Source organism: Cryptotermes secundus, unplaced genomic scaffold (assembly GCF_002891405.2).
Source record: "Cryptotermes secundus unplaced genomic scaffold, Csec_1.0 scaffold4, whole genome shotgun sequence".
Classification (NCBI taxonomy): domain Eukaryota; kingdom Metazoa; phylum Arthropoda; class Insecta; order Blattodea; family Kalotermitidae; genus Cryptotermes; species Cryptotermes secundus.
In genome coordinates, this window is record NW_019742439.1 from 43,870 (window position 1) to 60,978 (window position 17,109).

General features: G+C 34.9%; 1 protein-coding gene across 2 annotated transcripts in view; it reads right to left on the reverse strand.

Annotated features, from left to right (window-relative positions):
- Positions 1–17,109, reverse strand: part of LOC111873049 (ras-specific guanine nucleotide-releasing factor 1) — a 233,642-nt gene that overhangs the window by 16,239 nt on the left and 200,294 nt on the right. For both annotated transcript variants that reach the window (XM_023867418.2, XM_023867417.2), the window contains exons 11-19: positions 15,288–15,394; positions 13,583–13,770; positions 11,852–12,001; positions 10,101–10,303; positions 8,696–8,811; positions 7,113–7,205; positions 5,972–6,166; positions 3,297–3,796; positions 2,274–2,419 (exon numbers count right to left, since the gene is read on the reverse strand). In XM_023867418.2, the coding sequence (XP_023723186.1) occupies positions 2,274–2,419; positions 3,297–3,796; positions 5,972–6,166; positions 7,113–7,205; positions 8,696–8,811; positions 10,101–10,303; positions 11,852–12,001; positions 13,583–13,770; positions 15,288–15,394 (1,698 nt within the window). The remainder of the gene's footprint in view (positions 1–2,273; positions 2,420–3,296; positions 3,797–5,971; positions 6,167–7,112; positions 7,206–8,695; positions 8,812–10,100; positions 10,304–11,851; positions 12,002–13,582; positions 13,771–15,287; positions 15,395–17,109) is intronic.

The following is a 17,109-nucleotide window of genomic DNA, read 5'->3' on the forward strand; positions in this document are numbered from 1 at the left end:
TTATGTAATTTATTTTTGACTTATAATGTGTTTGTCTAATGTTTGTATAATGTTACACGTAATTACATTCATCTACACTGTGCTAAGTCTGTAATTGGCCTTGCGGCTGTTGACTCGGCACATTAATAATAAAGAATTGAATAGAATTGAATAGAATTATTATTATCATCATTATTAGTGGGGGGTGAGACTGAATCCACTTGGTACTGCGGCCAATATTGGCCTATCATACCAGCCCCAGATGATAGGTGAGGGTGTTTGTGGAGCAATTGGTGGAATGAAGATTGTCAGGGGAAAGTGAAGTACTGGAGAAAACCTGCCCCAAAGCCACTTTGTCCACAACGAATCCCACATGGCCAGACCTCTGCTTGAACCCGGGCCACCACAATAGGAAGCCAGTGACTAACCACCTGAGCTATGGCATGGCCTATTTCATACCTAAGTTCCATATTTAAAAAAAGGGGGCGATCAGAAAACAGATGACAGGCCTACATGACATAAAATAGATACCTCATTACTACATAAGAATTTTATTAGATATTTTTAATACTGTATATATTTAATGAAGTAACATGAGAAATGGTTTATGATTCTATGCAATGTGACATCTGGAGTGGATTACCCTCATAACAGCACATTTGGAAATTAAGTCATTGAATATCTAGACCCATGAGACACAAAAGATCACAGATAAATCATTCAGAAAAAATGTGTATTTCAATTTAAGTTACACCTTTCAATGATTTCTTTTTTAATAAAATACTTGTTAAAATGATGTCTTTTCTCTTTTGGCATTTCTGTGGTTATGGTTCAAACATATGTTACAGCTTTGAATTATATAAAGAATTATTATTTATTGTTTGAATGTACAAATCTATTCCAAATTTAATGAGTAGCAGCTTTATCTGAAATTCAAAATTAAAAGCTTTCAGACTTAGTCGACTGATCCAATCTAAAGAATCAGAAGCAAGAATAATGACAAATGTAATGTAAGTAGAAGGCTGAAGGATCTTAATTACTAGCAGCAAATACTGAGCAGCACATTCACAAATACAAGAACAAATACTACAAGAATTATGTCATATATCTCTCCCTCATATCTTAATTTGTACATGTCTGTAATTTATTTATAGCTTAGGACGTTTGGTAGATATGAAGTTACAAGCAATTCCACTGGCTTCTCTATATTTTGCATTTTCATTCAACACTTAATGTACATAAGAATGACAAGATCCTGAATGGGTATTTGCATGCTTACAGAACCACTATACTAGAAAAAAGTGAAACTAAGTTTAAAGTAACCAATAATTATAGTTTGAAGATATGAATGGAATAAGGAATGACATAAACATAGATGTGTGGTAAGATTTTTGAACGAGAGTTATGTCAGATAAAAATGCTTTGGAGAATAATGCCTTCAGACTGTAACTATAATTTTGTTGGATCTGAGATTCTCACAGTGGTGACTAAGAAGAGCACAGTCTTTTGGGATGTGAAGCCGTGTAGTCTGGTAGAAGTTTGGTGATGGTTCAGAGGAATGTACAGCCTTCATCTTTAGGATCAGAGAGTAAGCCAAGCCAGCATTCAGAAAGATCTGTTTGCCACTTGTTTTTTTTGCATGTTGCTTGCTTGTGTTACTTTTCAGTCATGAAGAAGAAGGCAGTACATGCCTCAAATATGTTGATGAAGTTCTACCAGATTTAATGACATTGTATTCCAGAGGATCAGTAGTTGGGATAGCTCAGTCGGTATAGTGATTAGTCTATGGGTCGGACAACCAAGGAGTGGATGTTCGATTCATGGCAGAGGCAAGAGATTCTCCAGTGTTCAGACTGTTTATTGTAAACAGTTAAGCCAGTCTGCATGTCTTTCACATTTAAACTTCTGCTGAGGAAACCTCACGGAAATGTGAAGTTGAAAGACCAAGACAGATAATTGTATAACATTAGGACAAATCTTAGAAAAGTGGGTTGTGCGGATAGGAGGTGGATGGAACTGGTTCGGGAGGTGGCCAGCTACTACACTATTAGCCTGTAAGCACTGAAGTTCACTCTACTTTAAAGTAAGCTTTTACCATCTCTTGAAATATTTCCTTCATAATTTAGACAATAAAACGTTAAAAAAATTAATTTATCTAATTTTTCTTCATAATGTTTGAAATAAAAAAATTCAACCCCATACTGCCAGTCGAGCTGAGAACACACTCTGCCAAACATATGTAGAAAGTGTATTAGTGAGGTGAGCTCATCTCCTGAACATAGCACCTTTCTTACCTTCTCTGTGACTGTCGGAATGAAGTGATAACCACACCTGCTTTGCTGGAGTTTTGTGGGGAGTCATGCTGGAAGCTTGCCCTCTGAGACATGCTACCTGCACCACCTTCTGAGTCCTGAATCGATCTCCTACTTGCATAATAGGTCTGCAATTTTAAGCAATTATAATACAATAAAACACCACTCTGTTACATATTTTCTGACTGAAAATTATGATGTCATTAATTCAGTGTTTCACATAAAAGCGATAAGAAAGAATAGAAGTCAATAAAAAGTTCGTCGAGTGACTTTGCGATTGATAGTGTAACGGACCAAAAATGAAACAATTCAAAATAGAAAGAATAGACATTGAAACGTGCAGTACATTTATACACTGGTTAAACAGGAAAACTGACCTAGGCTGACCGTATTGTAAGTGTAATTGTAATTTATTTCAAGTTCCAGATGATCCAATAAAACTGGTTACAAACCATAGGATATAGAACATGTCAAATATTAGTTATCTTAATTTATTTTCATATAACACGGTATTACAATAATTTATTTCTAAAATTCACTTATTGGGAAACAGTACTCACATAGTTGTAAAATTCAGAAGTAATAATTTCATTACAACCGTTTAAAAGTCATGTTCAAGTAGAGGCATGAATTTTGCTCTTTTCTATACTATCTTGATCAAAGGCAAACTTTATCATGTAAACTTGCATCTACATATCTCCTAATGCAACATTTGAAGTGTAACTTTTTAATGCGTTTGTGTCAGGCAATGTGTGTCTTCCCATTTCTGACTTGATCATAGGAAAAACATGTCACTACAACAAATAGTAACACTACAAAAAACACCTCAAAATCCTGACTGTGCTATACCCACTATAACCATCATAACTGAATTACTAAAGAGTAGCCAGTGAATTTGCTTGGCTCCCTAGTGCACATGTGCCCTAACTAAGTTCAGCTCTGTTTGGCAGCTAATCCTGTATATATCACTCAGTTTCCTAACATGTATATTTATCTTGCATTTACCTGGATCACATTTGTTGTGATGGAGGCCGACCTCGAGCTAGTACCAGCTTTGTGTTCATGAGTCACAGATTCAATGCCTAATTCATCAGACAGCTGAAAATCATCTGATTTCCCCTTCTCCTCTTCACATCCATCCCTCTTGGCCTGCCCCTCAGATCCTTTCTGTTTTGTCTGTGTACGAGATAGTCGTCGTTCTGATTCCAGAATTGGAACTGATGCCCGTTTCTCCTCAGTCTTAAACTGCACACTTGTACCAGTAGCCTTTGTTTGTTCTTCAGTACTCTCCTTTGTAACAGGTGACATTGCTTTCATTTCTTTTCGTTCTGTGGGTGTGTCCTGTTGCTGTTTTGTTTCTGAGTCAGTCTCTGTCTCAGTTTCTGTTTCTGGCTCTGTCCGTGGAGCGTCATTGTCCTGAGGACTCGTTTCAGAGTTGTTTGACCCAACAAGGGTGACATTACTGAGATTGCTTGGTGATGATGGGGCACTTATCACTGTGTTATCTATAAACAGTAGGAAAATTAATTTAAAAATTAATTAAAATAATATGTGCCTTGTTAAATAAGAAAGGGAACACTGATGATTTGTAATCTTCACCTTGTATTTTTAAGGGGGCAAGATCAAATGATCTGCAGCATGCATATGGGTATGGGTTATAGAAGTGCACAGAAAGACAAAGAGCCTCTAACAGAAATGAGTACCAGGAATATTCTTGGGGCTAAAGGGAGGCCAGTGCGCAGGGCTGACAACCTTGCCGCCACCTGTGAGCCGATTGTCTAGAAAATGTGGGGACCTCAACATCTCTCAACCCTATGGGCCTCCACGACCTGTTACAGGGATAGCTTTACTTTACTTTATTATTACGTATACATTTTATTCATATTTATTTTAAGGTTCACTTTACTTGAAGGCCTAAATGAACCGTCACATATATCTTTCAACTCCTGTCACAAAAGCCTTTGTCACCCTATGGATAGCAGACCCAGTGGGGCAAAATGCATGTCTGAATGTTGTGGGAAAGAGAAAAATATCTGTCCTGATGAGGATCAAAACCTAATGCCTAAGTTGTCCAGCCCACAGTATAAGTCACTATACTGAGTTATACGTTTCACTTTTATTTTATTATATTTTAAGGACTATTTCACTTAAAGTTCTATATATTTAAAATTCCTTCTCGTATTTTGTTGAAACTTGAAATATGACACCAATACTAGAAATACAAGGGGGGATCCAAAAATAACCGGAAACGACCTGTTGCGTGCGCATGCTTTGTAGTTACAAGTTGTGCTGCTAGGTGGTGTTAGCTGGGGGTCTCCCGCGACTGTTAGTGAGCTGGCGTCAGTCTGAGTTAAGTGGTTTGTCTGTGGTGCTCTGTTGTGTGCGTTCCAGTTTCAACCCTTTGGCGATTAGTGAGATGGCCGACCAGAAGGAACAAAGAGTGTGCATGAAATTGATGAAGATCGTCGAAAGACCATTGACCAACTTTCTGAGGAAAGAACATCTCATGGAGCATGGTCCAGCGAATTTTAACCGAAGGTTTGCACATGAGACGGGTGTCTGCAAAATTTGTTCCTCGCTTGCTCGGAGATGACCAAAGAGAAAACCGCGTCAATGTTTGCCGCTACTTGAAGAGTGAAGTGCAGTTTTCCCTAACAGAAAGCAAAATTTCACGCACACTCTTTGTTCCTTCTGGTCGGCCATCTCACTAATCGCCAAAGGGTTGAAACAGGAACGCACACAANTTCACTTTAATTCATTCTGAGGCTGTAAGTAACTTGACAGAGTCTGATAAAATTTAATATTCAACATTCCAATTGCTTGGGTATTACCAATTTTAAGAACTAGATGGCAGACAGACATCATGCCTTCCCCATTTTGTTAAATTTATTTTAAATTAACATGTTGAACATGGTAATGAATTTTGGGTACTATAAAATGTAAGGAATTTGACTAGTTGAGTGACTATTCGCTTCAAAAGGACTCTGCTTGAGCAAAATGCTGTGGTTGTTAGGGCACCAACTGGTCTACCAGCCAAACCAGATTAGGACTGACAAAGCATAACACAGAAATATCAACCCTTAACAATACAATAAGGTTGGCTTTTATTTTAAAATATGGATACCACCAATACAACTAAATTACTGCCAGAAATGTTGCATTAAGTTCCTTGCATTCTTTCCATTAGGGCACGCAGTAGTGTAGTGGTTAAGGCACTATGCTACAAGTCCCGATGTGGTCATTGGATTTTTTTTCAGTTGACCTAATCCTTCCAGCCACACTATGGCCATGGGGTTCACTCAGCCTCCAACAGAAATGAGTACCAGGAATTAAATAAATAATTTTCCTGGGGAGTAAAGCGCGGCCAGCACGTAAGGCTGACAACCTTACTGCCATCTTTGAGCCGATTGTCTAGATAATGTGGTACCCTCAACGTCTCGCAACCCTATGGGCCTTCACGGCCTGTTACAGGGATAGTTTTACTTTTTACTTATATTCTTTCCATTATTACAGATAAAGGAATCCTAATTTTGTATAAAATAATATCTCAAGGACTATAGATGTAAATTTTTAATGGAGACTGTATGGATGGAAGGTACAATAGATGCATATGAGATGATAAGTGGCATCCACACTGCTAATTGAATCATGCTTCTAACAAAAATTATTATTTCACTCACCAGTAAGAGTCTCAGAACTTGAAGACACGGCAATTGTCTTCGGAATGGTAAGATGACGCCCATCGTCTTCTGTTTCTACACGAATACTCACACTCTTGCGTGGTGTGGTACAAGGTGAGGGATGGTGTGTTGGACTTTGTCGGATGACTGGGGGGCTTTCTTTTATCAATGCTAATTCCCTTGATTCCTCTTCAACTGTTACATAAATAAAATACATCCATGTAAGGAGAGAAATTGTATACTATTTGATTATATTTTTGATAGGAAACAAACAAGATTATTTAAATATATTTAGGCAATAAAAGAAAAGTTGTACTTGACATAACTGAAAAAACGAAGAAAAAAAATAAAATACTAGGTGGGTTTTTCAGCTTTTAAAAAAGACTTAAATCCTTTTTATTGAAACATTCTTTTTATATGATAAATTAATTTGTTAGTTTTAATAAAAAAGCAGATGGTGCAAGGACTTATGTTTGGATGTCATAGCCATTCATGAGCTGTATATAGTAGTTTGTGTATTTTTTGGAATGTTGTATTTATATATTGCTTATGATTGTAACAAATGTTGGTAGTATGCTTGTAACTTTGTAGATTTGTTTTGTTAACTTGTATTACCAAATGACTTGTCCAAGTGTTACTATGTAGCAAAATTGATGAAATAAAATACAATACAACACAATATATTCTGCATTCATAGTTTTATAACAAGAAAATACACGCAGTATAAAAAAGATATACAATTCAGAATTTGGATTCCAGTACTGGTGACTGAACATAAGAAGGGTAGGCATATTTTATTTTTTGCAATCCACTGTTAAATGTTACTTGACACATTGACCCAAACTGGGTATGTAATCAAAGTAGAAATACCCGTAATAGTAAGTTAGAGAGAAACAAACCTTATATATTTCCCATGCTAAGAAGGAGGGTAAGAAAAAATTAGGAATATTATTAAGTCAGCCATGTCAAAGTGAACCTGAGCATAATATTTTGCTACAAGGATAGCTGGATGTAGAGCATTTGAGGTTAAAATGTAAATGTAGAGATATAAACACTGAAAAATTTTAAAAAGCTAATGGAGCACTTCTCTATAGGGGACTATTGAGAAGCAGCATTATAAGCTTCATGTTAACCCACTTACACCTGCGGAAGCTGCATCGCCAGTGCCCCTTGGAGAATGCTTGAGAATCATAACTATGGCTTCGATCACGATCACTCATCTCTGAACCATAACCTGAAATGGTGCACTTGTATGAGAAGGAAAAGACCACTGATCATTATTATGCAGGAAGCTTGCAAATGGAAGCAAAACTGTCAACCTGTATGATGAATATGTCAGGAAGATTGTCAATTGTGATGACACAAATTTAGCAGAACAACTGGAAGTATTTAAGCATAACAATGTGAATGGATGATGCCATGATTATAGAAAGAGGTAGGTATCAAAGAGTATTAAGATAATAAAAGAAACAATATCAGAGACCTAAGAAATATAAGTCACCTTCAAACCTTCTAAAAATAACAATCTTCAGTGTTGTTTGCATGAGTTCTCATATTTCAGAAGAAAAACAGTTTGAGACAAATCACAGTTTCCATCTTTTTTTTTTTTTCAAGGAATTGATTCAGATCACTCCAAGCAAATCTATTCCATCTTTTCATATATCTTGTTGGATCCTCTTGGATGATATTGTAGAATATATTTATAAATTCTTGCATCTATCATTCTTACTGAATACTTAATTCCTAACTGTTTTAATTGAGTAGTATACCCTTAAATCATTGCACCTGACTTGTTCGAGATTTCATTCTTTAAAATTATGTCCAGTTTTAAAAAGATAAAGCTGCAAATATTTAGTTTCCTCTGTTCTTCTCTTTTCCTTATTTATTCTTTTACTTTTAAGAATGGCTTACCAAATATGCTAACTTGCTTGCAAAATATATTATTTTAACTCAGCTGCAACCAGTTACAGTTGGTTTGGTTTCAGTTACTTTCTTGTCAGCCCATACAAGAGAAATTAGTACATAAAAAACTCAGACTGTGACACAGCTTGTCATAGTGACATATCAAATGTGGAAATAATAACTCTTATAGCAGTAAGTGTAGGAGTTTACTGATCAGTAACTTAAATGCTAAGGTTGCAAATAGAGACAAGATTCAGTACGTTATGGTAGACGCACATGTCCTACATAAGAGCAGGGTGCTGAATAAGTTACCATTTGATCCAGTAAATCACCAAAGTCTGTTGAGGGACAAAACTAATTCAAACAGTTAATCAAATAAAACAGTAAGAAAGCAATATTTAGCAAATGCAACTAGGCTTTAAGAGTAGCTTCCTGATTCAAATCATGGGATCCAATATGTTATATAATAATATAGGAGTTTGAAAAATAAAATGCCTAAAATAAATTGAAATAAAAACATTAATCACGGCAAAGGAAATTTCTTAGTTGAAGGAGAGGCAATCTCCTTCATAGGAAAAATAGCTCTTTGCATTCTTGCTGCACAACTGCACATATGTTTTGCACTCACACAGTAACATAAGACATACTGCAATTACATACAGAAAATACAACCATAAACTACTACACAAGAGAAGGAGTGACCTCTAGAGTACCAGCTGTGTATTAAGGAGCAGTATGAAGAAATCACAACTGAGTGTCTGATTTCTGTGTTTCAGGAAAAGTCTCAGAGAGTTATCTCAAAATATGAGGGGTAAGCTTTACCAGAAACAGAACTAGCACCACTGGTTCTTCTGGGTGATGCGCTGCTCCGTCTCCGTTCACTGTCATACAAGTGCAGAGTGCTGTGGTCCTCTCGGACACCCAATACATCCAGTGACCTGCAAAGTTATCACAACATCATGAATTTGGTAATTTCTAAAAAGTTCTCTTCAGAATTAAGCACCTGTCACAGCATAAGGTACAAAAAGCTCACTGAAATATATTCTGAGCCAGCTAAAATCAGAGCATATTTTCACACTCTCTTCCTCTAAGATCCATTTTAATATTAGCTTATATTCTACACCTAGATTACCCAGGTGGCCTCTTCCTTAGAGAATTCCTGACTGAAATTACATACGCATTTCTAATTTCTCTGTTGAACACTACATGTGTCACCAAACTAACACTCCTTGATTCAACTGCCATAGCAATATTAAGCAAAGGAGTATAATTTATGAACTTCCATATTATGCCATTTTTCTATCCTTATATTACTTCCTATTCCTTAGATCCAAATAGTCTCCCCATCACTGTCCTGGAAAAAAAAAATCATGAAGAATGCTTTAATGTCCCATAAACTGAGAACTGTTTTAGTTTAAAATTTGTAGAAAAGCAGTGAGAATGAATGTGCTAATTTTTCCTTGGGCGATAAGTTGTGTCATTGTGAACTGAAATTTCAAACATTTCAAAGATTCTGTCTATTTCCATCATCAGGATAGATGTGGTAAGTGACCATGTATCACTGATATTTATAACAGTCTGTCAAATCATCGCCTCTTCCTATTAGCATATTAGGTAGAATAAGGACTCAGTCAAACTTTGTGGTTAACCATCCAACTCTAACCTATAACCATGTCGCTTAACCTGGTGTTCCTGTTTCCAATTACTTTGTTTTCTTTTGAGGGTGAACTTCTCTGTGTCTTCTTGGGATTTTCATGATATGTGTGTTTGAGTACCTTAATCATCTGGTACTGTGATTCCATGCTTTGCTGAGTTTGAAACCTTTCTCTCTGCTTTCATTGCGCTGATGTAATTTTTTCTATACAAATTCTACAGAAACTTCTTAAAAACTGGATAGGTCTGACTGTTGTGTTGATATTCTTAAGAATTTTCTACATGACTATAGTGCTTCATCTCTTTTCCAGTTGTTTTAACTAATTCAGACATTTAATTAGCATTTTTGAATACTATGCATAATTTAACGTTTTAACACATTTTACAATATAATAATTAAAAGACCAAGATAGGAAATATTTTAAATTACATTATATAGATCTTGATTTATAGCTGCATAAGATGTTCTAATTTTGAATTACTTTCAATTAAAGACATATAACTTTCATGTATGCAGATAAAATATTTGTTAGCTTCAAGATATTAAACGAAATGATGGGAAGCAGGGACTCACATAATAGACCCAGCTGTGCTTGTCTGAGCTTCTGGTGGATCTGCATTGTAGAAAACCTTCTTCAGTGCTTCAAGTACTGTTACACCATCTGTGAATACTCGATACGTCAACAGAAATGTGTTTAAGAAGTCAATAGAGAGGAACCGCAAGTCTGTGAGCCTCTCCAGGAGTCGTTCTGGTGTGGCGTATCGAATCTGGGGCACCTGCAAAACCACAGGCAAATTGGATAAAATTGTTAGAAATGTCATAGGAATGATATCACTGGTATAGGTTAAGCAGTTATACCCAGTTAAAGTTATGCTGAAGGGGCAGTAACTTAGCAGTAAGGATATTTTTTGCATTTCCACTGGAATGTTATACAGTATGTCACACAATGTTTTGGTTCATGGGTTATACATTTTTAGGCACTTTATTATATTGATAAAATATAAAGAAGTTTTATTTTCATTTAGGTCTTCTAGAGTGTGTTGAACATAAAACCCGAAACTTGCCCTCTTTCATTATCGTCTTTATCAGATTTTGATTAATTTCATTCTGTTCTCAAAATATACTAATTCTCATTCACGATTAGAAAAATACGCTTCATGTGAAAGTATTTTTTTAGGCATCTTATGGCAAATGTTAGAAATTTAAGTTTCGTATTACTTTGTGGAAGTGATCTGTAAACTGAACATTTTTGCTCTCTTCAGTTTTATCTCCAGCCTACAGCTCAGAAGATAAAATTCTCTCAAATATTTTTAAGCACCCAGTAATAATATTTTAAAATTAGGCTGGTGAGAAATTCTCCATTTTTCTCACCAAGATTCAGAACATAGAAGAAAATAACTGAACTGGAATTTGAACTCATGCCCATTTCCTGTCCCTTTGTGTGTGTGTGTGTGTATGTGTGAGCATGCGTCTGCATGTGTAAATATATATACATTCTAAGTTTCAAATCTTAATTCCACCTGGAAGTGTCTTAAAAGTGTGTAAGACATTTGGGAATTACTACATAATATGACGGTGTTATGTAAAAGATAATGTAGGAACAAGCTTACCCATAATTGAACAACAGGAGCACAATATAATGTAATACAGATTGCCAAATTATTTTTTGAAAAAGGGTTATGTCAGAAGCTTTTAGGAAATATCCAGCACTTTGTACTTTTAATGTGTATAAACCTAAGAGAGTCAAACCATGCAGGCAGCTCTGTCTTACTTTGCATTGAACTTCCCACATTTTTGTTGTTATTAACAAAATTTTCTCTATGAAACAGACCAATACTATCTAGACACGAGAGTACATGATAGTTCTTACATTTTCTTGGACTGTCCTTGTTACAGGAACATTTCCTTTGTGTTATGTGTGAGGAAGAATGTTTGGGCTGGTATGCATAATATAAGTTTACAGACTTACCTAATTTGTGTTCAGAATGAGGCTTTCAAAGAACTGCTGAAGTTACTGTCTGAATTTTTCTGCATAAAAGACTTCCAGATTATACAGTTTACCAAACAGGAAATAATTTATGTGTAGCATATTCAAGTAAAACATTACCAACATGCCATGCTGTACAGTTTTTTGTTCTATTAAAAACTGAAAATTCCATGTGTGAAGAATGCCAGAACAATCAACTGCAATACTGATTTATTATAAAAAGATAATTAGTGACCATATAATTCAAGACATTCTACACATACCTAATCAAGAACTGGTATTTCAACCCTTTGTTTACTCCAAGAGCAAATGAGAAATTACAGACAAGTTGCCATACCTTGCAGGAATTGAGGGTACGACTGAAGCGAATGTCCACATCATCCTTGAACAGCCTGGGATCATTTTTGATGGATTGTGGCATGGTGACTGATGACGTGTCTGACATTGAACTATGCAGCAAGTCATTGAAGTGAACGTTGTCCATGCACTAAAACATTTTCCTTTTTGTACTCCTCAGCTTAACACATTTTCCATTGTTTAACACATAGTTTGTTCCTAAAATATGCTGGTTAAAATCACAATGCATCTTTCATTCTGAAATTTTGTGATATAAATACACTCTCAACATGTAGTGAGTCAGAAAAGAGCTGTTTTCGAAATTCTGTGAGACATGATAGCATGCCACAAAGGACAACTAAAATAACACTGAATTACTCATGTGATGACAAACTTTGTTACTGCATACCGTTATCTCAGAAAAATTGTTTCCTTTGGCTTTTCTTGATGATACAAGGTGTATGTTAGATAAATTTCTATACATTAAACAAAATTTTTTCTAAATAATTGCTTCTGAAATCATGGTGTACTTTGATGATCAGCAAATGTGAAACATGTTATCATATGAGAAAATAACATTACACTTATTGAGCCAAATATTATAGCTAATGACTTTTAATACTCTAAACTTTTCTAACTGCTTAGAAGTTATCAGTATGCTTAGCATTAAGCTATGAAGGAGAAGAGAATACTATTTTGAAGCTCCGTGCATTCATATTCATTAACAATCATGGCATTAGACAGAAGTAAAGAGTCAGCTTCAAACTCCAACTGCCAATAGTCCACAATATCCACTGACCATTAAACTGAATTCAAAAGAAGAATATTGTATTTCAGCATCGTGTTGCAATTGTTTAACTTAATGTCCATGTATTTATCATCCGTCAATATTGCAACACTTGTGTATTCACTACTTAATTTTCATTTTAGTTTAACATTATACAGTTTGACAAAACATGTTTTGGCCCCAAACAACCATCTTTAGGTGTCTTGATATGTTACAAATATTTTATTAAATTATGTTAAAACTGCTATACTGTCTTAGTCTGTGTTAAAATCACATGCTGTAGTCCTCTTTTCAAGGTAAAACCAGATAAAATCCTTTAAAGTTTCTCTTATACCCACGTTATTTTGGTGCATACATGGACGTTAAGTCAAAAGAACTTTGTAATAAAAGGCAGATGGCAAATGTTACCAAGTTTCAAAAGTACTTGACACTACATTTTAAGATTCCAGTAGATTATATCTCACATATTCATCATTCACATATGTCAGAACACATTTCATATATAAAATAGATTTGAGAACCAAGAAAAAAATACATCCAAAAGTTTGCAAAAAGAAAAATGATTAATAAGGGTTCAGAAAGCTGCAAATAGATCATAAGGAAAGAAAATATGGAGATATGAGCTGAACCAAACTGGTTAAGCATAGAAGGAGAGTAGTAATGCTTCAGGGTGTGCAGGGGAAATAATAACAGGAAACAAAATGTGAAGGTTGTACACAACCACAAGGAACAGTCTATGAGTATTATAAAATGTCCTTAAGAATTGTGTCAAAACCAAAAACTGGCAAGATGTTGCTTTTATTACAACTATATGCATGAAAACAGAATTTACACCCTAGATTGAATCAGTACATGATTAACTGAAGACAAATTGGTTGAAATTGTGAGGAATATGGCTGTCTTTTCCATGGAAAGATATCACTATAAATCAAATAACTAAAATACCTGGCTGATATCACTGATCCAAGCAGCTTTTTCCTGCATGGTGGGTGCAACAAGGTGCACAACCACCTGTGGAAACCCTGTCTTCACATCAATGACGATTTTGAAGTCGCGATTGTGAAGGTGACAGCTGCCGCTTGAAGTCTCACTGATTCCACTTGACTGACTTGACATTGAACAGACAGATGACTCTGTAGAAAAAATTTAATGCCGCAACTATCATTACTTTCTAGAACTATTCAAGAAGCAGTTGTGTTGTTACACAAATTCCTAGAAATTCTCAGCTATAGGATTTCAGACTTTATTTCTTTTTTTCATTTTATCACATGTCATTGGAACCTATATAACATGCTATAATTACTTTTTCATAATAAAAATGCAACAGAGTTTAAAAAGCATGTCATGAAGTCATATAGAGGGAGTAAAATACATGAATTCTGAACACTGTATTGAGGTGAATGGACATCTTCATGCTCTTGTCACTTTGCCCCATGAAAAGGAGACACATGTACACAGCTGGATAAAAAAAAATTGTTTTGGAATGTTCTATAAATTTCGTTATTTGTGTAATTTGATGTTTGCAGGTATTACTACGTGCCAGATATTTCTGAATTAATAACTAAAGCACTGCATTCCATGATCACAGATTTATACTGGTTTCATATCATAATTATTTGCCAAGATGCTTGCTCCATTAGGAAGTTCAGATGCAGGATGTGTGATCAATTTGTCCTGCAGAGAGTAAGATTTCCTACTTGTTATATGTTTCTTAATTGTAAGTGACAATTCTTATTATACTAATTATGTGGATATCCTTTTGATGTGAATTATATTAAAATTTCTTTATTTCCTTTCATGCAAAACGAGAACTTCCCCTTGCCATATGCCTCTGTTATTTCCAATATAAAAACTCCACATTAAGAAGTTAAACTAGGCAAAACAGAAAATTATGTACACTTAAAAGTGCAGAGTACATATGAAAGCAACAGTAAGTGAAACTTTATAAGGTAAAATTTTCTTTCTGATACTAAAAGAAAAAGCACATGTTTCAGTGGCTAGTGAAAATGAAAATTCAGTCTATTATATCTTATTTTCATTACATGAAACGTTAAGATAAGTTCAGAAGATGTTAGATTTATGAACTTCTGATAGCAATAAACATTTTGACAACTACGAGAAATGGTGGACTTTTCTGTCATGTAGCATATGTTCAAAAATGTGCCACTAAACAGAAAGACTGAGCCAAATCTGTGAGGAAAGTATCTGGTTCTTCACTGCACCCATGAGATAAGCTCATCATAAGTACAAGAATGAGTTAAGAGATGATGTCAAGTTCTGTTTCAGAATAAACATAAACACCATCAGGGAAACACTTAATGAGAGAAACATTTTGTAGCAAAATACAAACAAAATAAAAGATAATCAAAGATAACAGTATCAGTATTCTAACTTCAGGAAGCTATTCTATATGTTGCTGCTTTGAAAAAATTTATGTCAAAGAGAGGTGAAATTACATATTTGGATATTTCTGTGGTCACTCTTAAACTGTAGCAATATCTGCATATTATTTAGAAAGGGTGGAGAAAGATGATGGCAAATTTGATTTTAAATGGAAGATATTTGGTCAGAATAATGCCTATAGACTCACAAAATTCCATGGAAAAAGTTGACAAAGTCACACAACTGTCAAAGCATAATAAATGCTAACCATCGTCATCATTTACGCCGTGGTCACTCGGATCCTCAATGAGCAGTGCATCAGCCAAAGGGATCTTGCCGATTTCAGGAACAAGGTGAAGTCGCCCTCCGGAAGTTCTGAAATTAAACAACAATATCTGCTATATCAATCAAATCTCACTTTTACCCACAAAATAAGTATCTTTCCTTTCCTATTAATTAGGCACGATAGATCACTGTGGTCGTGGTGCAAGGGTCAAGAAGGCCCACCCCTTATACATTCATTCATTCATATTAATTAACAAAAGATCGTTGCATATGATATTTTATGGTCCCAGATGCTTACAAATCAAATAATATACACAATGCTTTGACTTACACCCTGTGTATGACCTGGTTACATCTTTAATCACAACTTGAAATCACTGGAATATATGAATGAAAGAGGGATGGATTTTTAATTTAGAGGAAGGAAGAACTGTAATAATAAGGAACCTCAGTAACAGCTGCATATCATCAATTTTACAAGTGACAGCATTTAAAAATATCTACGGAGAGGGGATATGTAGTATAGCAGCTAACATATTTGTTCTATACATCCAGAAATTGTTTTCTAAACAATTTGTTTGATTTATATTATGACAGATATTTTTAAATTTGCCTAGGAAATTCTAGATTAATATCGCTGAAATAATATTAAAACCAGTGACTTTTCAATGTCCTTCTATTCATATACCACTGCCATATTATACTGTAAAAGGTGTGAGACTTTTAAAAACAGGAAAAAAAATATGAAGTTTAAATTTATTTATTGTAAAGTATACTGATGAAAGTACTAATTAAATTAATGGAAACAGAATTTTAAAAAAATTCTTCGCATTCTAACTTTGTCTTGTATGTGTGAACGTCACAAAATTTTTGAATGTGGAGTAACAAATTTCCAGTTCTTCTGCATTAGAGATAACTAAACTCCCTAATTAAAATAAAGCACAGAAATCATCAACCATAACATGTTTCTGTGCTGGAAATACACATGCCAAAGTGTGATGCAAATACAGGAATCAGTGTGACATGTTACATTTTCTGCCCAATACTGCAGATTGCGTTCTGGTAGAATGGCAATATAAGTGATGATACTGGCTGCTTTAAGACGCTTTCTTTATTGTTATTTGTACATATATGAAAGGCAGGCGATAAAGGAAACATGCCATCAGCACTAATGTTTATCTGAATAAAATACCACTAAAATTAACATACATTTAGAAAATGTACTTATGTGGGAGCAAGTTTAAAATTTAGAAATGAGAATAATTATGATTAAGTCACAAACTGTAGCTCTGTCAGTTATTAAAAATGCTTTCAGTATCATATATTATATGGCATAAAATCGTAAGATGACAGATGAATTGCAAAAGATATGAAAGTGACTAATTCAAGTACCCTCTCAGGAATAGTCAGGAGATGTTGAGAAACCCCACAAAAATCCTCAGTAGATCCAGAATGCCTGCCGAGATTCGAATCAAGTACTTCTTGAATACAAATCTAGATTGTTACTGCCTATTAGTATTCTGTTGAACAATTGTTAACACTCCATTTACTTTAAAAAATTATTTAAATTCTTGTGTGTGCAAAACAATTTCGCACCTTGTTTTGGATAGGCATGGAACATGGTTCATGACAGTGAAGGAAGAACATAAATTACTATTATCTTAAAAGTACCTGAAAATATTTGGCCTTATAAACAGATTAAATAACTGGGCAATGTAGGAGCAAAAAAACTTGACTTGCACAAATCCCCTAATGTTATCAACACAGCAAAATCTACTGGGTTTATGGTTAAGATCGGGGGGGGG